This window comes from Suncus etruscus, chromosome 1 (genome assembly GCF_024139225.1).
Source record: "Suncus etruscus isolate mSunEtr1 chromosome 1, mSunEtr1.pri.cur, whole genome shotgun sequence".
Taxonomy (NCBI): Eukaryota; Metazoa; Chordata; class Mammalia; order Eulipotyphla; family Soricidae; genus Suncus; species Suncus etruscus.
The window spans coordinates 194,687,862-194,713,279 of NC_064848.1; the positions used below are offsets into that span (position 1 = coordinate 194,687,862).

The 25,418-nt window shown below is 53.5% G+C and overlaps 1 protein-coding gene across 1 annotated transcript; it reads left to right on the forward strand.

The window, feature by feature from the left end:
- The first annotated feature begins 3,775 nt into the window (after positions 1–3,775).
- LOC126001078 (angiotensin-converting enzyme-like) lies at positions 3,776–24,833 on the forward strand. Its single transcript, XM_049768253.1, has 25 exons — positions 3,776–4,024; positions 5,069–5,236; positions 5,672–5,765; positions 6,517–6,660; positions 7,047–7,238; positions 7,598–7,695; positions 7,977–8,149; positions 8,336–8,559; positions 8,770–8,914; positions 9,390–9,488; positions 9,635–9,757; positions 10,071–10,282; positions 10,839–10,975; positions 12,538–12,696; positions 12,918–13,005; positions 16,964–17,107; positions 17,224–17,415; positions 18,228–18,325; positions 18,460–18,632; positions 20,957–21,180; positions 21,423–21,567; positions 21,707–21,805; positions 23,704–23,826; positions 24,020–24,207; positions 24,405–24,833. Exons 1-25 carry the CDS (start codon positions 3,776–3,778, stop codon positions 24,632–24,634), a joined length of 3,921 nt encoding a protein of 1,306 aa, XP_049624210.1. The 3' UTR covers positions 24,635–24,833.
- The last annotated feature ends 585 nt before the right edge of the window (positions 24,834–25,418 follow it).

A 25,418-nucleotide genomic window follows, 5' to 3' on the forward strand; every position in this document is an offset into this window, starting at 1 on the left:
TTATCTGCTGTCCTATTTCTCTGGATCCTCATGCATAAGCCTGTGAGGGGATGTTTTTTCCAGTTCTCTTGAAATTAAATATATCTGGATGTGGAACTGGAGTGTTTGGAGGAATTAGATGCTTTCTGAAAAGATGGTACCACATTACAACCCCCCTATGCTGCATAGACGGTTCTGATTCCTCCATATCCTCTAAAAACCCTGGATAGTCTCTCTTAATTTTAGCATCTCTGTGGGAGTGACATGGTAACCCATGTGGTTTGATCTGCATTTCCCTGATGATTCATGAGATTGAGCATGTCTTCATGTGCTTTTGGGTCATAGGACTGTCTTTTCTTTTTCTTTTCTTTTTTCTTTTTTTCTTTTTCTTTTTTTTTCTTTTTCTTTTTTTTTGGAGAATGGCTCATCAAATCATTTGCCCATTTCATGTGTGTATGAAGGCAAAGGGTGCTGTGACTGAACCCCAGACCCCACATAGACTGGAGTACAACAGATTGAGGACATGGCCAACCAAGGTTCGATCCCAAACACCCCACATGGTCCCCCAAACCTGTTGAATGATTCCTGAGTGAAGAACCAGGTGTCCCCAAAAACAACAACAAAACCAAGGTCTAAACATGCAAGATATGTATTTGACCACTGAGTCCATGCTGGTCCTGAAACACAACTGTTTTATGTTGATGACCAAAGTGTCTATTTTTTTTTTGAGGGGCTAAGACCTATCAGTAATCTGACTCATTCCTCTGTACTCAGAAATTACTCCGGCTAGTATTTAGGGGACCATATGGGAGGGTGGGTATTGAGCCAAGGTCAATCACTGCAAGGCAAGTACCTTAACCTCTGTACTATCTCTCTAGTCCCTGTTTTTCCTTTTGTAACTTGTACCTTATCAAATAAACTATCACCTTATCTTAGGTTATAAAGTTTGATCCGTACCTGCCTTCCAAGAGTTTTATGATTTTCATTTGCATTGTTTACCTTTACTTGGGGTTAATTTTCCATCTGTATAAGGCAGAAGTCCAACTTCATTCTGTGAATGTCTCTTACATGTGGAAAGCTAATTGTTCTTGCACCATTGACTCAGAAGACTTTCTTCCTCTTGCTTGGATCCTATTTCATTATCCAACACACTCATCAAAGATCACTCGAAGGGCTTGAAGAAGTAGCTCGAGAGACCCAAGCGCATGCTTTGCATGCAGGAGGCCCAGGTTTAGTCCCCAAACCACCAGGAGCTCATGAGCACAGAGCCAGGAGTATCCCCTAGACACTGCCTGACATGTCACAATTTCCCCCCAAATCTATTGAACATAAATGTGAGGCTTTATTTCTAGACTTTAAATTAGATTCCATGGATGGTTCTATTTTCTAAGTAGTATTTGCATTAAGTTGTAGTGACTGGTCATGGAACTCTCTGGAAGAGGGATAAAAAAGATATGCTCTTCCAAGAGTTTTATATTTTTCACTTACATTGTTTACCTTCTACTTGGGGTTAATTTTCCACCTGTATGAGGCAGAGTACAACTTCATTCTGTGAATGTCCTTTACATGTAGAAAGCTAATTGTTCTTGCACCACTGACTAGAAGACTCATGTCAGGCTCCCACAATTTCTAAGAACTCAAGATTACGCCCTCCTGCAGGATCTGGAAGCGGCCACTGCTTTGATGAAGTCAGAGACGGGAACTGACTGGAGCTTCTTTCTCTTCTACCTGCCAAGGGTCTTATAAAAGATCAAGTTTGATCATTTATACCAAAGACTTTAGAAAAGTTCCAAGAGTTCTCTGAATGCCAGATGTGTTCTTCTTCCCCCTCCTCTCCCTCATGAGTAAGACCCTAAAAATAGAGAGAATGGGTTATTTTTAACCTTTGTTCATCAGAATCAAGGTCGCAGTATTATTGCAAATTCTACCTTAGTGAGTGGGGGCACTTCAGATGTTCTTGCCCTGAAGAGGCTGGTGGGGATGGCACATACCAGCAGCCATGCCTGCATTCCTTCCACTCACCTTTTCCATCTGGACAAGCCCCTCACTGTGCCAGGACCTGGGAGCTGGGGGTGGGGGTGGGAGGGCAAGAGGATGTGGGTGAGAGTCCTGGCCCTTCTGGAGTTTAGCCCTGGTATCTATTCTCATTTGCTCTTTGTAAACAGGGAGATTAGATTATCTTCCAAATCCTGTTGAGCTTTTTGCACTTGAGGTTTTTCAATGAGGTTCAGGTTGTTCCTGGAGACGTGGCAGGGTTAAGGCTGAGCCAGGCCCAGTGGGTGGGAGCCCTTTTCGGTGTCCTCCCAATCTCTTGAGAGGATGGAGAACTCTGTGTCCTCCCTACTCCTGGCTCCTCTCTCTGCAGAGGGATCTTTCCTCCCAGGCTCCCCCTCGGACTCCAACTACAGAGACATCCCAGGAGAAATGCCTTCCAAGCAGCCCAGAGAACTCAGCTGGACACTGAAACAGAGCCAGGAGCACCTGGTTCCCCACAGCTTGGTCCACACTTGCTAGGGCTGCTGCTCAGACCTCAGACCATAACCTTATCGAATTCTCTCAAGGGTCCCAAGTCCCTTCCTTCCGGTCTTCCCTCCACCCATCTACTGGGCACTGAATCAGCAGGATCCAGGTCGCAGGCACATGATGTCTGGGGAGCCCCATACACCAGCCCAACCCAACCTTTGGCCCAGGGCAGGGAGCTGGTGAAAGGGCTGGAGCCCACATCAGAACCTGGTCCCCAGAACACCACCGGGTATCATCCTGGTAGCCCCCAGCACAGCAGGGCTGTGTCTTCATGCTCTATAGGCCAAATATCACCAAGGAGTGACCCCACGAGCCCCTGAGCTCTACTTGTGAGGCACAAAATACCCTCAGACTATCTGGAACACCCGTGGACTGGAGGGGTATGGGCCCACAGGAAATGCAAATTCTCCCAAAGCCCTCCCACACTATCTCGGGGGGGGGGTGTCTTCCCCTGAGAAAAGAGGAGAGACGTCTCGGCCCCCTAAAACCTCCTCCAGAAGTCACTAATCTCATCCAGGCCCCAGGCTTGTCCCTTGGAGGTGACAGGAAAGGCCTGAGCTGAGTCGGGCCAGCAGGTCTGAGTCTAGATTTCCTTCAATCTGGTTCCCATTTTCAGTCCAGAGTCCACAGGAGGGTGACTGCGCGTGCCCCCGGCAACCTCATGGGTGAGCTCTATCAGGCGCCCACTCCAACCCAAGCATTCTTGGAGGGGAGGGCGCAGGCCACACCTCCCTAACCCCAGGCCCTACGTGGGAGCTGGTGCCCGCGACAGATCCAGAGCCAGCTCCAGCCATCCTAGCTACGCAGCAACCACTCCCGCACCTGGTCCCTGCAGGAGCGCCCTCTTGGAATCAACCCCCAAAACTGGGGGCGGCCAGGCCGGAGGGTGGTGGAGCGTCGGAGGGGAGGCCGTTGGGCCCCGGTGGCCGCGTGCTTGTGGCCTGATGATGGCCCCAGAGGACCGGCGCGGGCTTCCCAAGCCCCGCTGACCCCTGTGAGTGTGCGTGGGGGTGCCCCTTGCTAGCCTGTCCCCGCGCCCTCCGCCACCACATACCCCCGGCCGGCCAAAGGGTGGGCCAGGAAGCCTGGTTGGTTGCTGGGCTGGTCCCCGCCCGCTCGGCCAGGCCCCGCGGCGACTTTGGAGCCGAGGAAGCGGGAGGGGGTTCGGGGGTGTGTCTGAAGGCGGTGGCTCCGGGTCTTATAATCCCGCAGCGCGGGCGCGGCGCGGGGACACCCAGGACCGCGCACCGCGCACCGCGCACAGCTCCGCGCCATGGGGACCAAGGCGGGCTGCGGGGTGACATCTCGGCCGCTGCTGCTGCTTCTGCTGCTCCTGCAGCCGCCGTTGCGCCCCGCCGAGCTGGAGCCAGAACTGCTGCCCGGGAACTTTTCCTCCGATGAGGCCGGAGCGTGGCAGTTCGCGATCAGCTACAACTCGAGCGCCGAGAAGATGTTCTACCGCGGCATGGTGGCCAGCTGGGCGTACGACACCAACATCACGGCGGAGAACGCGCAGGTCCAGGTGAGCGCGCGTGGGGGGGCGCGGGGCGTGGAGGCGAGCGGCCAATCACAGGCCGGCGCCGATTTGGGGGGCGGGAGCCGGGGTCCTGGGGGTGTCTTGGGGAGGGGTCTCCATCCCCGGAGAGGCCTAGAGTTCCCAGACCTTGGGGATGGAGATGCTAGTGGGTGGACACTAGAGGTTGCATGGAGACTTCTGGAGGCAGAGGCCTAGGCGTATCCTGGGGGGCTCCGGAGAGCAAGAGAGGGGCTCAGGGCTGAGGGGTCCTGGGTACTGGGATGGAGATGCTGCTGGGAAGTCATCAGAGGGTCTTGGGGGAGTGTCCAGGTAGCTGTCCCCGAAGCAGGCACGGTTTGGGCCTGGTTGCCTGTTGGGTTACTTGATCCTACCCTAATCAATAATTGTACCCTACCCTAGGGTGTGATCTGGTGATAGTATATTGGATTATTGCTTACTTGGTATTGTACTCCCACCCTAGAGTGGTACCTGATTCTTGTCCAGGGTCCTAGGAAGGCTGGGGCTCATTCTTCGGTCTTCTTCCACTCTGCTCTATCTTAGGAACAGAAAGCTTTTGTGGGTTAAATTCCTTGCTTGAGCACTGGATTTCCTGAACCCATTCTTGTACCCTTTCACTGTGTGGATTATTTTTTGTGGATCTCTACAACTAGAACTGTTCCCCCTGAACTAATCGGACAAGGGAATGGGAACGGCCTTTCCTGTCTGGGAGCTCGGTGGGAATCAAACCTTAACCAATCTCCTAGAGAATGTGACACTTCAGTTGCCCTTTTCTTTGCTGCGTTCCTCGAACCATAGCCTGCTCAGGTTGTCACCTTTCATGACTCTGGTCCCCCCCCACCCCATGGGGTCATTTGGCCTCTCCTTTCCCTGACTTCTGCCGGCCCCACTTTTGTCCCCCCCACCGCAACAGGTCCCCCACACCCGGCCTTACAGGTACGACCTTGAGAAATAAGTCCCCTCTGGCTCCTCTGTCTCGATTCCACTCCCCCTGGCAGATCCCCCTGCACCCCCTTTTTTTCCTGTCTGCAGGAACAAACAGCCCTGCTCAGCCAAGAGTTCACTGAGGTTTGGGGCCTGAAGGCCAAGAAGCTGTTTGACCCGCACTGGCAGAACTTTACAAACAGCACACTGAAAAGGGTCATTGAGAGTGTGCGCATCCTGGGACCCGCCAACCTGGACCTGACCAAGCGGCAGGAGGTGGGCCCTGCTCCCAGAGGTGCTGAAAAGGAGGCTGGGGAAGCCTTGGGGACTGTGCCCTGGGTCTATACAGGCTTGACAGAGGGGAAGGCAGGCGTTGGCTTCCAGCGATGGATGGGGCAGGAAGCTCTTCCTTAGCAAAGCAAGAAGCCCTGGGAATCCAGTGCAAAATGGGGTCAGGCAATGGATTGGCTTGTGGATTTAGATGGGGAGTATGGAGGGGCTGTAGATGAGAGAGATCTGACCTCTGTAACTGAGTTGGGATGTGAGGCTGGTTTCTGAAAGCTCTGCAAAGAATGACTTGGTCAGTACCTGCCCCTTTAAGGCCTCATTTCCCTTGCCAGAACCCAGGGCAGACAGAGCAAGGTGCAGAAAGAGGACAGGTTGGCAGGGTTACTGAGGGCTGCCCACTCACTCCCCTCTCTCACTCCCTAGTACAACTCTCTGCTCAGCAACATGAGCCGAATCTACTCCACAGCCAAGGTCTGCTTCCCCAACAACACAGGACCCTGCTGGTCTCTGGACCCAGGTACAGGAATGGGGGATCCTCAAAAGTTATTCAGGCTCCCTGTGTACACACACACACACACACACACACACACACACACACACACACACACACACACACACACATGCTTAAAGGGTGCCTGAAACCAAGGTCTGCTTCCCCAACAACACAGGACCCTGCTGGTCTCTGGACCCAGGTACAGGAATGGGGGATCCTCAAAAGTTATTCAGGCTCCCTGTGTACACACACACACACACACACACACAAACACACACACACACACACACACATGCTTAAAGGGTGCCTGAAACCCAAAGACATGGCTGGATGCCCCACCGCCCTTCTCCTGGCAAAGCCCTTTCCAGAAGCCCCCCTCAGCCCCTTTGGCCAGCTGCAGTCACCTTCCTTCCAGGTACCTGCTTTTCCCTTTTATGGGTCCTCATTGTCTCCAGGAGACCTCACAGGCTTTAGAACTCCCCCAAGGCCTCTGCTTCAATTCCCTACTCTCCTCCCAAACCCGCCCCCCATTTACCAGACAGCCACATTTCCAGCAGCTCCATTCAGTGTGTGGCAAGAACCATGCTGGGGCTTGTTTGTCAGCTTTGCCACCTTGATCCTTCCTGCCCTGGGTGTGCCCCCAAGTGCTTGCGCTGAGGAGCTCTCAGCCCCAGCCCAGTCAGCAAGCAGGTGGCCCTGCTTTGAGCATATGTGGTGTGGAGGATGATTTGGGGGAGATAGAAGCCTCCTGATCTGCCCTGTGCTCCTATCTCAGAGCTCACCACCATCATGGCCACCTCCAAAAGTTACACACAGCTTCTCTATGCCTGGGAGGGCTGGCACGACGCCTCAGGTATCCCGATGAGGCCCCTGTACCAGAATTTCACAGCCCTCAGCAATGAGGCCTACAGGCAGGATGGTAAGTACCGAGCCCTTGAGGCTTCAGTCATGGCCGACCTGATTTCTGCACTGGTCCCATCTGCCCTCCCCTGAGCCGCTGTTTGTCCCCCTTTTTCGCATTCCTCCTGCCCTCACACACATTCACACCCACCCCTCTTGGGGCTCTCCTGAGCTGTAGGGGAACCAGTCCCATGCAGACAGCTTAGAAGGTTGAGCACAGCTCAGACAAAACAGTTGAGGGTGGGAGTGGTCCTCCCCCAGAGAGGAGGAAAACGATCATGGCAGTCCTCCAAACCATCCTCTCTGGCTGACTGACAAGTCTACAAGCTTCCAACTCGGAGCGTGGAGGGGGTGTGCCTGGGAGCTTTTGGCCTGGAAAGTACAGCTTTCCCACCCCTGTTCTAGGCTTTGAGGACACTGGAGCCTACTGGCGCTCCTGGTACGAGTCCCCCAGCTTTGTGGAGGACCTGGAGAAGATCTACCAGCAGCTGGAGCCCCTCTACCTGAACCTCCATGCCTATGTGCGCCGCGCACTGTACCGCCACTATGGAGAGAGATATGTCAACCTCAGGGGGCCCATCCCTGCTCACCTTCTGGGTGAGGGCCTGGCCTTGCTGCCTGTAACTGTACCAGGGATGGCCCAAGAGACCCCATTTCCTATCCTGAACCCATCTACATCCTGAGGCAGCAGCTATGTGTGCCCTTGTTACTGCTCTTTCTTTTGAAGCTGAGTCTCCAAAGTGACTTGGCAAAGGGCACAGCTCAGAACTAGACCCCCAGCCCAGGGAATAAAGGATCCCAAGTTGAGGCCCAGAGTCCTGTTGAACAGGGCCCTGACAGCGTAGCCTGGGTCCCTGACAGGCCTCTAGCAGCCCCCAGAAAATGTGGAAGAGGCCCAGGAATGGGACATTAGCTAGGCTGAGAGCTAAGCTGATGGGTCCCCCTCCTCTGTCTAGGTAACATGTGGGCACAGAGCTGGGAGAGTATCTACGACATGGTGGTGCCTTTCCCCAACAAGCCTAACCTTGATGTCACGGACACCATGGTGCAGAAGGTCAGCAGGGGTTCCCCTGGAAAGAAGTACAGAAAAAGAGGGACAGGGGCATGTGAGGGAGGTGGACAGGGCAGTGGACTTGACTGTATATGGTGAGATGCCAGTTTCACTTGTGCATCCTCAATAAACACGCACATACCCCCATGGGCTGTGAGCAACGTCCACTTTAGCACAGCCTCTGGGAAAGGAAACTGCAGGGCGGGGTCCACCCCTGGGCAGGCAGGAACCCTTGGACAGGGCTGGCACGCTGGTTCCTAATGCACAACTTCATCCTGCACCAGGGCTGGAATGCCACGTACATGTTCCAGGAGGCTGAGAGGTTCTTCACCTCGTTGGGACTCTTGCCCATGCCCCCCGAGTTCTGGGCAGAGTCAATGCTGGAGAAGCCCACAGATGGGCGGGAGGTGGTGTGCCACGCGTCCGCCTGGGACTTCTTCAACAGGAAGGACTTCAGGTCTGTCTGCACATACTCAAGGCAGGCTTAGGCTCCACTGCTGTCGACTCTCTATGGCCCAGAAGAGAGGAAAGGCCGAGCTTGGGCTGGGAGTGAAGGCTTTAGATTTTTTCATCCACTCCTCTACACCTCTCCTGCTGCTTTGCTTGCCTCAGGCCCTTTACCCATGCCCTGTTCCCTGGCCAGGATCAAGCAGTGTACACGGGTCACGATGGACCAGCTGTCTACGGTGCACCACGAAATGGGCCATATCCAGTACTACCTGCAGTACAAGGACCAGCCCGTCTCCCTGCGAGAAGGCGCCAACCCTGGCTTCCATGAGGCTATCGGGGATGTGATGGCCCTGTCTGTCTCCACACCTGCCCACCTGCACAAAATCGGCCTGCTGGATCAGGTCACCAATGACACTGGTATGTGGATGTGGACAGGAGGCAACCCTATGGTCCCACTGTCCCTCCCGATAATTTGCTCCTGGCCCCAGAAGGCTCGAAGGATCTACGTCCCCAACCCCCAAACTCCTAACCTATCCTGAGTTCCAACTCTGCTTCCTGCATATGCCCTGTCTTCCCTCCTGAGGGTCCCATACCTGCCTGGACACCTTTACCCTTTTCTTCCAACAGAAAGTGACATCAATTTCCTGTTGAAGATGGCCCTGGAAAAAATTGCCTTCCTGCCCTTTGGCTACTTGGTGGACCAGTGGCGTTGGGGGGTTTTTAAGGGGAGTATCCCCCCTTCCCGGTACAACTTTGACTGGTGGTATCTTCGGTGAGTATAGGGGATTGAGGGCCTAAAGAGAGGGTGTGGTATGAGGAGAAGGAGAGGTGCTTGCCTAGCATGTAGTTTAGCCCAGCTTGACCTCTGGCACTGTGTATGGTCCCCTATTAGGAATAGCGCCCGAGGAATGACCCCTGAGTATAGAGTTTGGAGTAACACCTAGCACCAGTGAATGTGACCTAATCTTCCCCCACCAATAATGAAATCTGGAAGGGCTTCCCCTAACATACACTTCCCCTCACAGCAGACCCTTACTCGCAAGACCTCCTGGCGAGCCTGGGGCCTCTGCCTACTGTTCCAAGTCATTTTCCCCATCACAGCATTCCTGTCCCTAACTTCCTCCCCCAGGAAGTCTGCCCCAGTTCTTTAGGTGGGAGATGCCATGGTCAGGTGGGGTCAGGAGATGTCTTTTTTTTCAAACAACATAAGTCACACTCAGGCCCTGAAACTTTGAACTTTTTCCTAGAACCAAGTATCAGGGGATCTGTCCCCCGGTTGCCCGAAATGAAAGCCACTTTGATGCCGGAGCTAAGTTCCATGTCCCCAATATGACACCGTACATCAGGTACTGTGGCCCCTGCCTGCCCCGCATGAGGGATCCCTCAGGGCATGTCTCCCTTCTCCAGAGGGCCCCCCAAGCCCTGGCCTCTGGTCTGTAGGAGGCTGGACATACAGCCCTGGGCCAGGCCCCTAATCCTAGCTGTGCTGCAGGTATTTTGTGAGCTTCATCCTGCAATTCCAGTTCCATGAAGCCCTGTGCAAGGAAGCCAGTCACACGGGTCCCCTGCACCAGTGTGACATCTACAAGTCCACCAAAGCTGGAGATAAGCTCCGGTGAGAGGGGCCAAGGGCCAGGCCTGGGCGGGTGGAGAAATGGGCAAGGGCAAGGGCTCTGTCTAGAGGGTGTCTAGCTGCTGGGGTGCCCAAGGATGGTTTGAGGGCAGACACCAGCCCGTCTCCACTGAAAATCTCCATCATGGCTCTCTGGAGGGGCCTTCTAGCTGGCATGGGGCAAGACATGTTCCTGCCACCCCTCAGAGTTCCACCCTGGAGTTTCTACTCTTCTTGCCACCCAGTGGAGGATCAAGGGGTGAGGGTACTCAGAGGCCAGTGGGGACCTCTGACCTAAGACCCCTGTGCCTGCCAGAGAGGTGCTGAAATCTGGCTCCTCGCGGCCCTGGACGGAGTTGCTGAGGGATGAAATTGGAGTAGACAAACTCGACGCTCAGCCACTGCTCAACTACTTCCAGCCTGTCATCCAGTGGCTCAAGGAGCAGAACGAGAAGAACAACGAGGTCCTGGGCTGGCCGGAGTATCAGTGGCGTCCCCCACTGCCCCCCAATTACCCTGAGGGCTTTGGTAAGGTGCTGAGAGGGGTGGGATGCCCTGTCCACCTGTGTTCCTGGTTCTGATTCCACTCCTCCCACAGGGCTGAGACCTGCCCTCCAGCCACTAAGCAGAGAGGGGAAACTTGGGGGTGCATGGGAATGCCCCATTCCCCATGTGGTATACCTCATCCAGGGTGCTGGGCGGGGCCACGGCTGGCTGCTATATTTATGAGGTCACACTGAGGCCCCCACACTGGCCAGAGCCTTGCTTTTAGAGGCTGTGGGGCTATGCTCTCCTGCCACCATGGGCCCTCCTCCAGATCTGCCCTGGCTGGTCCTTCTCCTGCTCTGCTTTGTGCAACCCCTACTGATCTCTGGCAAGAAGCCCACTTCCCAGGGGGCAGCCAGTACACCCACAGCTGGCAGCCAGGCCTTCACCACGACCTCCACAAACGAAAACAGGAGTCAGAAGGGTGGGGCAGGGCCCCCCAAGGGTCAGGATGGTTGTGGGGCAGGATAGGGATTGGAGCCCAGCACAGCAGGCCAGAACTGACCTGTCTACTTGCCTCCTCCACCCTATCTCTCAGACCTGGTGACTGATGAGAAGAAGGCCAGCCAGTTCTTGGAGGAGTATGAGCAGAAATCCCAGGTGGTGTGGAATGAGTACACAGAGGCCAGCTGGAATTACAACACCAACATCAGCAAAGAGAACAGCAAGATCCTGGTAGGGCCTTAGGGTAGGAGTCCAGGATCTGGGCCCCATCCATTGAGGGAGGTTGGAGGAGATGGTAGGGGTGCTGAGCACTGGCTTTGCAAGTGGGAGGCCCAGGTTTCATCCCTGGCACTGCACAGTCCCTATTGCACCGTCAGGTGTGACACCCCCCCCCCCACATTAAGCACCAGATCAGGAAGGGACCATAAGCATTGCCAGGTGTGGCCCAAATATTAAAAATACTTGATAATATCACTTAATTGCAGACTTGTAGCTTAGGGGATATCCTTAATGTATCCAAATTAATTTGCATCCTCAATCCAAAATAATGTCCCTTTCATTAGCCACCAGTCTGATATTAGTTAGGGTATTCAGCCACCTTTAGAAGGGGGTGCAGAGACTGGAAGTCTGTTTGCCACCACTGAGGTCCATGCTGCCCTCAGCCCTGGCCACTTGGCAGCCAAACACAGGCTATTTGGAAGCGAAATGCACAGAACTGGCCTCTCCGAGGGTCTCTCCCTGCAAGTGACTCATGTTTCTCACCATGGCCGTGTGTAGCCTCATTTATTCCTCATCAATCTTGCAAAACCAGATGGCCTTTATAGAAGAGTGGGAGTCCATACCCAGTAGTTCTCCAAAGATATTCCTAGTGGAGTGCTCAGGGGTTCCTCTTGGCAGTTCTTGGAGGACCTGGGGAGTACCTTAAGGCATGGGTGCAGGAGCCCAGCAAAAGGGTGCTGGCTCCTGACTACCAAACTCAGGGCCTGATGGGATCCAGGAACCCAACTTCCTGGTTTCCCTCCCTGGGACCGTCTCTGCTCTCAGTTAGCACTCAGCCCACCACCCTCCTTTCAGTGCTTGGGGGACCATGAGGTGCCAGGACTCCTGCAGACAAGCTTGTGCTCCAACCTATTGAATTCTCTCTCTGGTCTCGAGATTGATCAGAGAAAATGCAAGAGTTGCTTCTTGTGGTGCATGCAGCCAGCCCCAGTCTGATCTTTGGCACTGCACGAGCACCTTCAGGAGTGACTCTTGAGCACAATTATAAGAGTTTGGAACATACCCAGCCCTCAAAAAGCAATCAAAATTAACCCAGGGATTTTTTTTTTGGCTTTTTTGGGCCACACCCTGTGACACTCAGGGGTTACTTCTGACTATGTGCTCAGAAGTCACTCCTGGCTTGGGAGACTATATGGAACACCAAGGGATCAAACCAAGGTCCGTCCTAGATTGGCCATGTGCCAGGCAAACACCCTACCACTGTGCTATCGCTCCAGCCCCCAACCCAGGGAATTTTAGAAATGGGAGCTGGCCCTCAGGAGCCACAAATGCAAACATTAAGCAGCCTTAAGCAGGGTCCCCTTCTCCACCCCTACTGGGATAGTTCCTATTCATCGTGGGCATCTATGAGGGAACATACCCTGGACTCAGGACATCATCAGGAGGCCCAGACTTAGAGGATCTTTACAGGCAAAGGCAGCATCGTGATGAAACTACCCCCCCACACCACCCCTCTATCACCTCCCTAGTGGCCCCCCCTCTGGGTCACATGACATGGCTCTCTATGCTGGCAGATGGAGAAGAATGCCCAGATGGCCAACCACAGTGTCAAGTATGGCCTCTGGGCCCGCCAGTTTGACGTGACCAACTTCCAGAACGCCAGCATGAAGCGGATGATCAATAAGATCCAGGACATAGACCGGGCAGCACTGTCCCCCTCGGAGCTGATGGAGGTGTGTGCAGCTGGGGTATGGGGGAGCTGGGCTGGGCCAGTTCTTGGCTTTGGAGCGGGCAGGGCTGGGACAAGGGGCAGCCTTTCTGCTCTCCAACCTCCTCCACATGCCTGGAAGCCCCTGCAGGTGGGTGAGGCAGCAGCACCTTCAGGTTTCTCTGATGCCCGCCAGCCCCATAGTGGTGCTGAGGGTGCAGCTGACCCTGCCTGTCCCTCCCACAGTACACCCAGATCCTGATGGACATGGAGACCAACTACAGTGTGGCCTCCGTGTGCCACTCCAATGGCACCTGCCTATCCCTGGAGCCTGGTGAGTGCCTGAAGGCATGAGAGGGCATGGGTGCTGGGGCTCAGTAAAGGGGTGCTGACTCCTGACTACCAAACTCAGGGGTTGGAAGGGCCCAGGAACCCCACTTCCTGGTTTTCCTCCCTGGGACTGTCTGCTCTCAATTAGGACTCAGCCCACCCACCCCCTTCATCCTTGGCCCCGAAGTGCTGCCCTCATTTGATTCTCTCCTGCTAATTTCCCACCCCCTTAAGGACACTCTGCCCTTCCCATCATCCTATTTTCTTCTTCTTTTTTTTTCTTTTGGTTTTTGTTCAAAAAACTGCTATGCTCAGTGTTTACTCCTGGCTCTGAACTCAGGAATCTCTCTTGGTGGGCTCAAGGAACCATATGGTGTGCCAAGGATTGAATTCTGGTCAGTCATGTGCAAGCCAAATGCCCTGCCTGATGTATGATATTTCCAGTCCCTAATCCCCTTATCTTTCCTGTTTACTCCTGGCTCTGAGCTCAGGAATCTCTCTTGGTAGGCTCAAGGAACCATATGGTGTGCCAGGGATTGAATTCTGGTCAGTCATGTGCAAGTCAAATGCCCTGCCTGATGTACGATCATTCCAGTCCCTAATCCCCTTATCTTTCCATAATCTGTGGGGGTAACTTTAAGTACCCTCCCACCATGTGCCTGCCTTGATCCCACCCTCCTCATTCCTTGACAACCCCCAGATACAGAAACTCCTCATCACTTTTGTTTTGTTTTGGGATTGGGGTGGGGGGATCATACCCAGCTGCACTCGGGTTACTCCTGGCTATGTGCTCAGAAATCACTCCTGGCTCAGGGGACCATGTGGTATGCTGTAAATCGAACCCAGGTCCATCCCAGTTCGGCTGCATGCAAGGCAAATGCCTTATTGCTATGCTATCAGTCCAGCCCCAACTCCTCGTCTTTTGACAGTCCCCTTTCTCCACCTGCCCTCCTGGTAGATTCAGTGGTCAGGCTCCCTTTGCCCCATAAAAGAGTGGAAGCTCTTCAACAAGTTCTTTCATGGAGCAGGACCCCCTTTCTTCCTGACCCTCACTGCCCAGAGCTAAGGAGTTCCTCTCCTGCCTCCTTCCTCTCCTCCCACCCAGAACCCAATTCTTCTGGCCCTCTGCCCAACTCTCACATCAGAACAATGACAAATAGAAGGGGAAATGGAAAATAAACAGGAGAGTGAAACCATGTCTTCCTGGACCAGGGTTTGGCCTACTGCTGTGTACGTAGATGTTTACAACAGGGGTGGGACTGCATGTGTGTGGTTTCGAGAAGGGTCTTGAAGGAAGCAAAAACCCTCAGAACCTACCTTGAGAGAACAATCCTGGAGCATAAAATTGAGAAATACCCTCAACAACAACAAAACTAGACTACCACTATCCCCAGCAGCAGATGTGAAACTCTCAAAATCCATTTCCCTCTGCTCAAGCAAGATCCTATTTGAACAGTCTCTCTCTGGGAAAAGTGGTATCACACAGCACATTCAGAAAGCGAGCGAGCCAAGGAGGGGTGGGTGGCCCCCAGGGCCTTGTATTCCGGGACTTTGCTGGGAAATGAGTACATCCTGGTCTATGGGGAGCTTCAGAATGGACCCACGTTGAGCTCTGTGCAATCCCTCAGCTAGAGGCCCTGCCCACCCAAGAACCCAGATTGTAGGGCACGCTTACCCAAGAGCCCAGATGTGAGATTGCCCGGGATGTTTCCTGGTTCTTTGTCCTCCTAGCTCAGCATCCATCCATTCTTCCCAGTGAGTGAGTCTTGAGACATGTCTGGGGAACACTTCCTACTCTGGGCTTGGCATCTCTTGCTTTCTGAAAAAGCCAATAGGTCTCTGTTATGAGGACAGGGCCAATGTGGTCTTGACTTGCCAGGTAACTTGAGGGGAATCGAGTTGGAAGAGCAGGAATTCAAGTCTGAGGTTAAAAGGGCAGTTCAGAAGGCTGAGCACAGGCTCTGAATTCAGGGCACCCAGCTCCAAACCCATATAACTTCCCAAGTAGTGTGGGTATGATCACTCCCCCCCCCAAAAAAAAGAACTGTAGCTCTTATGGCTGGAGCACATGGATTTCCATTAGGGTACCCCCAATAACCCCTCTCCCAACACCCCTATATATGGAAATCCTCCCCCAAATAGACAAACCTAAAAATGAACTTGAGTGTTTTGACTTCTGATCCCATCTTCCAGTGAGAAGGAGTGAGTAGGGATGAAGGCTCAAGAACATCAGAGTCAACCTGTGCATTCACCTTGACTCAGTCACTCTAGGGCCACCTGAGACAAGTTGGCATTTTGGGTTTTTTTTGTTTTTGTTTTTGTTTTTGTTTGTTTTTTGTTTTTTGGTTTTTGGTTTTTTTTGGGCCACACCTGTTTGACACTCAGGGGTTACTCCTGGCTATGCGCTCAGAAATCGCTCCTGGCTTGGGGGGACCATATGGGACGCCGGGGGATCGAACCGTGGTCCGTCCTACGCTAGCACTTGCAAGGCAGACACCTTGCCTGTAGCGCCACCTTCCTGGCCCCAAGTTGGCATTTTGAAGCTGAGGTTGGGACACTTTGAGTTTTGGAAGCCTTAACTTTCAGTCTGACTTTCTCAAACCACATGGACAGTAGCAAGTGGGAGAAAGGCCCCTTTTCCAGCCACACTCTAGGTCTGTTGCCTAGAGGGGTATAGGCCTCGATTCTCGCTTCTTAGAAGATCTTGTCAGCTGGGAGAGAAGACAAGACAAATCAAGTTCCTTTATGATGTTTTCTCTGGCCCATGTCCTCACAAGTCATTAGGACAAATTCATGCTAGAGAGCTTTGGTTTTGCTTCTATTTTATTGTGTGTGTCTTTTTGTTTGGTTTGGCTTGGTTTTTGGTTTTTGGTTTTGGCCACATCCAACAGTACTCAAGAGTTTCCCCTAGCTCTGTGTTCAGGGAACTCTAGTGGGGTGTGTGTGTGTGCTGGGGGTTAAGCCCAGGTCAGCTACATGCTACATGCTACATGCTACAGCTACATGGCAAGGTAATGCCCTACCCACTATACTATTGCTTTGGCCTCTTGTTTGAATGAAAGGAAAATTAGTTGCTTAAAGAATATTTTTTCCTGAGACCAGAAAGATACTATCAGGGTTAAGAAGTTTTCTTTATAGGGCTGGAGTGGTGGCACTACAGGCAAGGTATCTGCCTTGCCAGTGCTAGCCTAGGATGGACCACGGTTTGATCCCCGGTGTCCCATATGGTCTCCCAAGCCAGGAGCGACTTCTGGGCACATAGCCAGGAGTAACCCCTGAGCATCACTGGGTGTGGCACACAAAAAAAAGTTTTCTTTGCATGCAGTCCACACCATTTTGATCCATGACCCCCCCCCATAAAGTTCCCCTCTAGCCCTGTCAAAAAGAGTGATCCCTGAGCATAGAGCCATGAAGATAAACTCTGAGTACTGCTAGCTGAAGCCCTCCCCAAATAAAATTTTTCATTTAGTTTGGTGCTTTGGTTATCTATGAATTTCTCTCTCTTTCTCCTACCCACCCACCTACCCCCTCCCCCTGGGATCTTCTGTTTTTCTCTAGTACTTCCAACATTATGTCTCTTGTTTAATTCTCATTTCCCAGAGCTTTGTTCTCATTGATTTTTGGTGTGATTTTGCAACTGTGATCTTTGCACTGGGTTTTCCTGGGGTGCCTGGTGGGAATATCGGTGAGGATACCACCCAGAGAATTGAATAAAAGCCCACATCACTGATCCCCCTCGGGCATAAGCAGCTGCTGTCACACAGACAGTGCAAACCCTGTAGCTGCCTGAGCTGTTTTCTCCCTACTGTCCCCTGCTCCCTTCTGGAGGTGGAGGTGGAGGGTGTCATCACAGTCATTCCCAATGGCCCTGCACTGTGATTCTGGGGCCCAGTTTACCTCCACAGGAGCTGTAAGGTCAGCTAAGACCCCAGGGGGCTCAAACCTCTGTCCTCAACCCCCAGATCTCACATCTCTGATGGCCACATCTCGGGACTATGATCAGCTGCTGTGGGCATGGAAGGGCTGGCGGGCCACAGTGGGAAAGGCCATCCGTCCCTCTTTCCCCAAGTATGTGGAATTCAGCAACAAGGCTGCCCAGCTCAATGGTGAGTGCATCTCTCGGTACCACCTAGAGCCTCAGAGCCCTCCCAAGTGGTGGAGGCAGCGGGAGGTGTTCAGGGACATGGCAGGTGTCCTGAGAGCGTGGTGCTGGGCCCCGCAGGCTACAAAGATGCAGGAGATGGCTGGCGCTCTGTGTATGAGACACCAGACCTAGAGCAGATCCTGGAGCAGCTGCTGGAGGAGCTGCAACCCCTCTACCTGAACCTGCATGCCTATGTGCGCCGCTCCCTACACCAACATTATGGGCCCCAGCACATCAACCTGGAAGGCCCCATCCCTGCCCACCTGCTGGGTGAGTACCCCAAGACCTGGGCCTGGAAAGTGGGGTAAGGAGTGCCAATGTAGGGAAGGATCTCTAAAGGCTATATCATCCTGAGCAATGGCATGACAAGACAAGAGCAAGCAAGCAGGCCTGTGTTGATGAGGAGAGGCCCCGTTTGTACTGGGTGCTCCATTTTGTCTTTTAAGAATCTCATCTCCAGAGGGTGGGGGAGCAGCCCAGTTGAAAGGGGACTGCAGGTATAGGTGGGGAGCACAGTTCCCCTACTTGCTCTGCTCACACCCTCTCTCCCTGCTCTGAGCTCCACACTCGCCTTCAAGATCTGCTCCCTTTGCCCAAGAAAGACTACTTCATGTCTGTCTGAGTTGGGTCAGCCCAACTCTCTCCTCTCCTCTTAAATTCGGTGGGTCCACTTCTTTCGAAGGAGGAGGATTATTCTTGCCAGAGTTACAGTTATTGGCAGGGGGCAGGTGCCCTAAAAGACACAGCAGGGGCTGGTCCAGCTCAGCCTTCAAACCTCCATGCCCAGGAGTTGTGCTCCTACAGGGTTTTTGGCTCCTGGTCAGCTGGTGGTGCCACCATAATGTTGTTTAGCCCAGAAGCTTTCACCCTTGTACTGGGCTGTTTGTCCTCAGTTCTACACTGCTCCTGGGTACTAAGGGTTCCTAACTGGGAGTAAAGACCTTGCGCATGAACCTGAGCTCATCTTGACTTTGTGACTGGCAAGGACAGAGGCCTAGCAAGCTGTGGGCCTCAGGATCAGCAAATCAGGGAGCTGCCAAGCCTCCCAGGCATCGCCTCTGCTCTCTTCCTCCCGCCTCCAGGCAACATGTGGGCACAGACCTGGTCCAACATCTACGACCTGGTGATCCCCTTTCCGTCCGCCTCCAAGTTGGATGTCACAGAGAACATGATAAAACAGGTATTGCACTGTTTTTTCAGTCACTCCAGATACACCCAGAAGTTGGGAGAATGGGGGCGGGGAGAGGGGACTCTACTGGATGGGAGAAGGGGCTCTGCTCCCCACAGTTTAGACAGGACTCTTTCTGCTTACAGGGATGGACCCCCAAAAGAATGTTTGAGGAAGCTGACAATTTCTTCACCTCCCTGGGCATGCTGCCTGTGACACCCGAGTTCTGGGAGAAGTCCATGCTGGAGAAGCCGACAGATGGGCGGGAGGTGGTATGCCATGCCTCAGCCTGGGACTTCTATAATGGCAAGGACTTCAGGTGAGTCCGAAAAAGCCCATTGGGTGGGGAGATGAGATGAGATAAAATCCTTATTGCTGCATCAGCCAGAACAAAGCTAGAGGTGTGCCAGGCAAGAGCCCGGGATGGAGAGGCCAGAGCAGCAGGGTTAACCCCAGCTTGGCCACCAACTTCTGGCAGGGAAATTCTATCCTGTTAATGGTAGGGCAGAGTGGGGTGTTTCAAGCACTGAGAAATCTCTGGCAGCTTTATAGGTTGGCAAAAGAACTTAGCCAGTCTCTTGTCATGGGTATATTGCCATGTTCACTGAACCAGTCCCTGCATACATCCAGCCCTGGCCCCGACATTGTGTGTATGACTTGGGAACCATCAGGAACGGACATGGGGGATCTTTGGGCTCTACAGTTTTTTCCTCATCACCAACAGAGGCTCTTAGTAGTCAACCACAGCAGAACAAACATCCTCAAAATGAAGCTGATGCATCACACAGAGTATTGGACTGTACCTGTGGCCTGATGCCAGTAAGCCAGGCAGGCCAGGTGGACTTGTTGGCAGGGGGCATCTCCTGCTCTACTCTTCAGAGGCCTGAACCAGGAGCTCTGAGGGCTGCAGAATTAGGGGTAGCTCAGTAGCCCCGAACAACTGATTGTATCATGTTCAGGGTCCCCACCTTCCTCAGGCATCCTCCCCAGGGACATTCTGGGCAGAGATGTTAAGGCTAGTCAATAGCTCATGGTTCAGGTTGGCACTGCTGGGAGTTGGTCTCTGGGACCTGATGGTTCTTCTAGTGGGGCCTTATTTCCTTGAGATGGCATCAGATTGCTTTTTCTCCCCCTGGCATCTCCCAGAGAGGAAGTGAAACTGCCACATTTTTACTTTATTTTTAATTGGGGTGAAGTACAGTTGGGCTACACAATTGTTGAAGCTACTCCTGGCAGTGCTTGGGGGGTCATGAGGACATGAGCCAAGCACACCCCCCAACAATCTGTGCAGCCCCAACAACCAGGTTGATTTTTTTTAAAATATAAATTCTTTATTTAAGCATGATTACAAACATGATTGTAGTTAGGTTTCAGTCATAAATAGAACACCTCCCCCTTCACCAATGCAATATTCCCACCACCAATGCCCCCTCCCTCCTTCCCATCCCCTGCCTCTTTCGAGACAGACATTTTACTACAGTTATTTTTTTTAAAGTTTAGTAAACTGGTTTTTTTTTTTCTTTCTTTCTTAAAGGGTAAGTGTTTAAAAAGTACAGTAGTAACGGTGTGAGAGTGCCAATTGCCCTTGTTTGCATAGGCCAAGCAAGATATGAGGAAAACGGGGGGGGGGGGGGGGAGCCTTGGCCTAATTACAAGGAGGCCTCACCTCTGAAGTTTTCTGGCATAAGACCGACAACTCTGGGCTCCAGGCATACCAGGCTGCCCAACCCCTGGGTCATTCTCCATGGTCCCGGTGAAACTTTTTCACACATTAACTGTTGTTGGTGTCAGGTTCCTGTAGTTAAAGATTCTCAACCAGGTTGCTTTAAAGGCTAAATTCAAATGTGATTCCATCGAGGGAAGCACAAGGCCCACCCACATTCACGAAGGGGAAAAAGCCCATTTCCTGGACAAACAGCAAGGCTGGGCTGCCACAGTGGCTGAGTGTGTCTGGCGAGCAGAGAGAACCAAGTAGCTGAACAAACAAGATGAAGAACACAGGCTTGCCTGGCCCTGGGTCCCTTCTAAAGCACAAGGGTTCCAGCCCAAGCAGGGATAGAGCCAAGGGGACAAGCACTTTCAGGGTAGCTGCATTGTAGGGGGAAGGAAGATAGGCCCTGCCCATGCTGTCACCAGCATTCTGGGCAACTCCACTGCCTTCCTAAGACAAAGAAGATTGAGGAGGGAGGAGGAGGAGCTTCCAGCAAGTTCTGCAGTGTCATTGGAGTCACAGACATGAGAATTAACTGGGGAAAGTGCTTGTGGGTTTGGAGCTGTATGAGATGCAGAACAATTCCTCTTACTTCAATAAAGTCTCGGGCAAGATTGGATGTGTCTGTGAGGAACCAGAGGGCCCCTGTTCTAGAAAGTCTTGCATGAGGAACCCCCAGCCTCTAGGGCATACACTTGGCAGGTCAGAAAGCACCGTGACAGCATTGGCTGGGATTTGGCGGAGCAGTTGGACACAGTAGTAGGGCCTGAGTTACCGTTTATGGACTTTCACCCCCCCCCCCCCCGTTTCACATTCAGGCCCACTCTGCACCTCAATCTGGTTTTCCCATTCATTGTGCTCATTCCCTGCACATAGTAGTCATGATAGACAAGGGGTCTCATTACCGGGTGTCATCCTTCCTGTGTCCCCAGGATCAAGCAGTGCACCTCCGTGAACATGGAGGAACTGCTGGTGGTGCACCACGAAATGGGCCACATCCAGTACTTCATGCAGTACAAGGACCAGCCCATGGCCTTCCGGGAGGGCGCCAACCCCGGCTTTCATGAGGCCATTGGGGACGTGCTGACCCTCTCAGTGTCCACTCCCAAGCACCTCCACAGCATCAACTTGCTGAGCAGCGAAAGTGGTGGCTATGGTGAGAGAAATGGTGAAACCCGAGGAACCACAAACCAAAGGGTTTTTTTGGGGGGGGGCACAGGGATTACCTGCAAAAGCTGGGACAGATCCATGGAGAAGATGGGGACCACCAACAGGGTGACCAAGGGAGCTGGTCAGAGGACCCACAGGAGTCCAACCCACCCTTTCCTCTCTCCCAATCTGCCCCTCCTACTGCTGTAGGAGGCTGCTGAGGCTGACCAGCTCCCCTTTCCTTGGCAGAGGAAGACATCAACTTCCTGATGAAGATGGCACTGGATAAAGTGGCCTTCATCCCCTTCAGCTACCTCATCGATCAGTGGCGCTGGAAAGTGTTTGATGGCAGAATCTCTGAGAAGCACTACAACCAGGAGTGGTGGAACCTCAGGTTCAAAAATGTTCCCCGGGTGGGGGTAGTCCTTAAGGGAGGTTGTCTGTGTGTGTGGAGCAGGAAAGAGGGGGCACAGTGATCTAACACGAAAAAAGTTTCCCCCAAAACTTTTCTCCAACCCTTTTACCCTTGCCAGGCTGAAGTACCAAGGCCTCTGTCCCCCAGTAACCAGGTCTCAAGAGGACTTTGACCCAGGGGCCAAGTTCCACATTCCTGCAAATGTGCCTTATATCAGGTAAGGGGGTATAGGGAGTGGAGATTGGGTGGGTAAAGCAAATGGGAGCACCATTCTGGCTGCCTGGGTGGGCTTCAGTACTTGGCCATGTGGTCACCGAAAAGCAGAAGCCCCTGGCCAGAGAGGTGACTCACAGGACTGGAGTGCAGGCTCTATATGGGGGTACCCCAGGTTCCATCCCCAGTACTACATGATCCCCTGAGTATTTCCAGAAATGTCTCCCCCAGACCTCAAAAAGAGCAGATACCTCACTTGCATTTGACTATTGGTTGCAAAACTGTCGCTAGTTCATGTCAATCAGTCCAGAGCATGAACTGGGTTTGCTTTGTGCTTTCAACAAGACAGTCCTTCCCCAACCCCTGCCTGTGTCATCTATGATCTCATTGGGGCTGAAACTGGAAAACCCTCTTCCCATTCCAAATGGAGTTGGAGGGGCCGGAGGGGATGGGACCGGAGAGAGAGCATGGAGGTAGGGTGTTTGCTTTGCATGCAGAAGGACGGTGGTTCGAATCCCGGCATCCCATGTGGTCCCCCGAGTCTGCCAGGAGCAATTTCTGAGCATAGAGCCTGGAGTAACCCCTGAGCACTGCTGGGTGTGACCCAAAAAGCAAAAACATAAAGAAAAACATACCAAAAAAAAATGGAGTTGGAGACCCAGTTGGAAACTCAGGCTATGTGACTAGAGGTTGAAAGGCCCTACAGTTGGGTTCAGACAAGTGGCTCCAGTCCTTGTCTCCTTGTTTCTTTGAGCAGATCTCTCAGCAACCTGGGCCTGTGCTCTCACCCCACTCCTCTTTGTAAAAGTCCATTGTCCCAGGAGTTAATGGTCTCTGTTCCTCTTGTGAACTGCCTATGTCACTCAGCCCAGGAAGTGTTGGTTCTCATCGCTGAGATGAAATTCCTCTCCTGAATGGAATGTGTAAACAGGCTGGTCTGGAGCCTTGGCCAGGCAGAAACATGATCAGTGCAGCCTGGTACAGCCCTTGCACTCCACATGGGATAGGCGAGCTTTTGCCAAGGGCATGGCAGGATAACTGAGGGGCCTAGAGCATGCTACTGCCTGCCATGCACACCCTGAAAACCAGACAATGGGGAGAACTCAAGAGCCTTGTGGGAGCTCAGCCCCCCACACACACCATGAGGCAGGACCCACAGACCATGAGGACTCCTCCAGCAAGGTGTAGCCACACCAGCCTTTACCACTGGTAGTTCTTGGGGACTACCTTTGCACCCCACCACTAGGCATGAGGTCAGCACAGGTACAGAAACTGATAACCAAGTGTGCCATGACAAACTGTCCCCCCCCCCCCCCGAGTCCAAAAAAGTAGTGTGTGGGATAGTGAGGAGTCTACTGTAGGCAGGGCACAAGGGGACAGGGCAGAGCTCTACTGTGGGCTGGGGATTCCTTATAGGAAGGGCCTCCACCTTCTCCTGGGGGGCTCTGGGCTCCCAGGGTTCAGCCACATCCACCACATGTAGTCAGGCCCACTGGCCGGTTTGCTCTCAGCTCAGCATGGAGTGTTCTCTAGGCAGTAGTGGGCCAAGGAGACTTGGGCCATTAGCCTTATAAAAGTACCTTTAGGGAAGGTGGGAAAAGCAGCTTGTGCGGCACCTCAGGTGAGCCTGTTGGGGGACTATAGAGAAATGCAGGTGATACTGGGGCTAGCCCCTAGATACTCCATGGGACCTCCTTGCCTCAGGGTAGCCCAATACCCACCGCTTGCTGAGCAGTCCCCAGAGCTGCTGTGAACAGAGGGGAGACCCCCTGTCAGGGAGGCTAGGTGATTCTGAAGGTCGCAGGGCCAGTCTGGAGGGTTACACAGCAGTGGGTGGAAAAGACTGAGTACCCCAAGGACCTCCAGCACCTCATTCTGGCATGTGCCTTCCCTCTTCCACAGGTACTTCATTGGTTTCTTCATCCAGTTCCAGTTCCATGAGGCGCTGTGCCAGGCAGCAGGTCACACAGGCCCCCTGCACAAATGTGACATCTACAAGTCCAAGGAGGCTGGGAAGCGCCTGGCGTGAGTTACCAATGGTTCCTCCCTGTGACTGCAAGAATCCTGGGGTGCAGGGTATCTGGCCCTCCCACACAGGGGAGTTCAGGCAGGAATGGGGGAGCAGAGGGGATGAGGCTGTAGCAGGAAGGGTGTGAAGCCTCCCCCACTGTGCCTTCTGACTCGGTCTCCCCTCTCTGCTGTGCCCCATCCACCCCAGGGATGCGCTGAAACTGGGCTTCAGCAAGCCATGGCCAGAAGCCATGAAGCTGCTTACAGGTCAACCCAACATGTCGGCCTCGGCCATGCTGAACTACTTCAAGCCACTGCTGGACTGGCTGGTCACCGAGAACAGGCGGCATGGGGAAAAGCTGGGCTGGCCACAGTACAACTGGTCTCCGGACTCTGGTACCACCACCCACCCTTTCTCCGCCTCGGGCCTCCCCCGAATCCGTTCAGGGCTGCGCCCCAGTCTCAGCGCAGGCAAGTTTGGGGGCGCAGAGCCAGGCCAGAGAGCTCAGGGTGATTGACCCCGCACTCCTTCCGCTGCCCTGCCCATGGCCTCCTCCTCCTCCCCCTCCTCCTCCTCTTCTCCCCCTGCTCAGCTCCAGTCGAGGATGGCTCCCTGGACAACGGCCGTGTCAACTTCCTGGGCATGAACCTGGAGGAGCAGCAGGCTCGCGTGGGCCAGTGGGTGCTGCTCTTCCTAGGGGTGGCCCTCCTGGTGGCCACCCTGGGCCTCGTTCATCGCCTCTGCATCATTCGCAAGCACAACCATCACCAGATGCATCACGAGCCCCAATTTGGCTCTGAAGTGGAGCTGCGGCACTCCTGAGGGTCAGACAGGGGAGGCCAAGGACGGGGCTCTTGAAATTCACCTCAACCTGCTCTTCCCTGCCTACAAATCCTGCCCCCCTCTGCCCTCTACCCTTAGTGTTGTGTTGAGGGGCTACCCTCCACTTTAGGCCTGCCTGGCCATGAGCCCATGCTGCCACCAGCCTCTCTCTGAATATGATTAAAGGCTCTGCCCTTCTTGTCTGTGTCTGTCCCTCTGGGAGAGCAGGGACAAGGGTGCTCTCCCTCCTCCTAGCCAGCACCATGGCATGACTGGGCATCTTCAGCCTCTGCCAAGAAGAGCTGGATTGGGAGGATAGTCAAAGCTTTGTCCCACACCATGGAGCCCCCACACAGCTTCTCAGCAGCTTCCACGGGTGTCCAATGTCTGGCTGTGTCTGGCAGCTCCTGTCTGGCCAGGCACTGACCCAGAGGACTAGGGGAGCAAAGTAGAAGAAACAGATGTTCTGGGTTTCTAACCTCACAGTTCCACCTGCTTCCCCAGCTCCAGCCTCAAGCCCACCGGTGGTATGGGGACACCCTGCCCAGTTCTACCCATAAAGGGATATGTGACCTCTTGGGAAGGGTTCCCACTGGCCTCAGGTCCCTAAAGACAAGGCACCTTGAGGGAACCCATTCCCTGAGCACACAAATCTGTCCCTGTAGTCAGTGCAGGCTCCATGTATGTCAAGCACATGAGTGGGCAGGGGGCCCAGATTGGGTCTCAGTGATAAAAGCTCAAAATGTGGGATCATGGCCTTCGCCAGTGCCCCCACCACACAGGC

What these genes read in the sequence shown, in the direction of transcription:
- LOC126001078 (XM_049768253.1), top strand. Translation starts at nt 3,776, where the DNA reads ATGGGGACCAAGGCGGGCTGCGGGGTGACATCTCGGCCGCTGCTGCTG. An exon ending in CGGACACCATGGTGCAGAAG is followed by an intron (nt 7,696 to 7,976) that starts GTCAGCAGGGGT and finishes ATCCTGCACCAG; the next exon opens with GGCTGGAATGCCACGTACAT. An exon ending in TATAATGGCAAGGACTTCAG is followed by an intron (nt 18,633 to 20,956) that starts GTGAGTCCGAAA and finishes CTGTGTCCCCAG; the next exon opens with GATCAAGCAGTGCACCTCCG.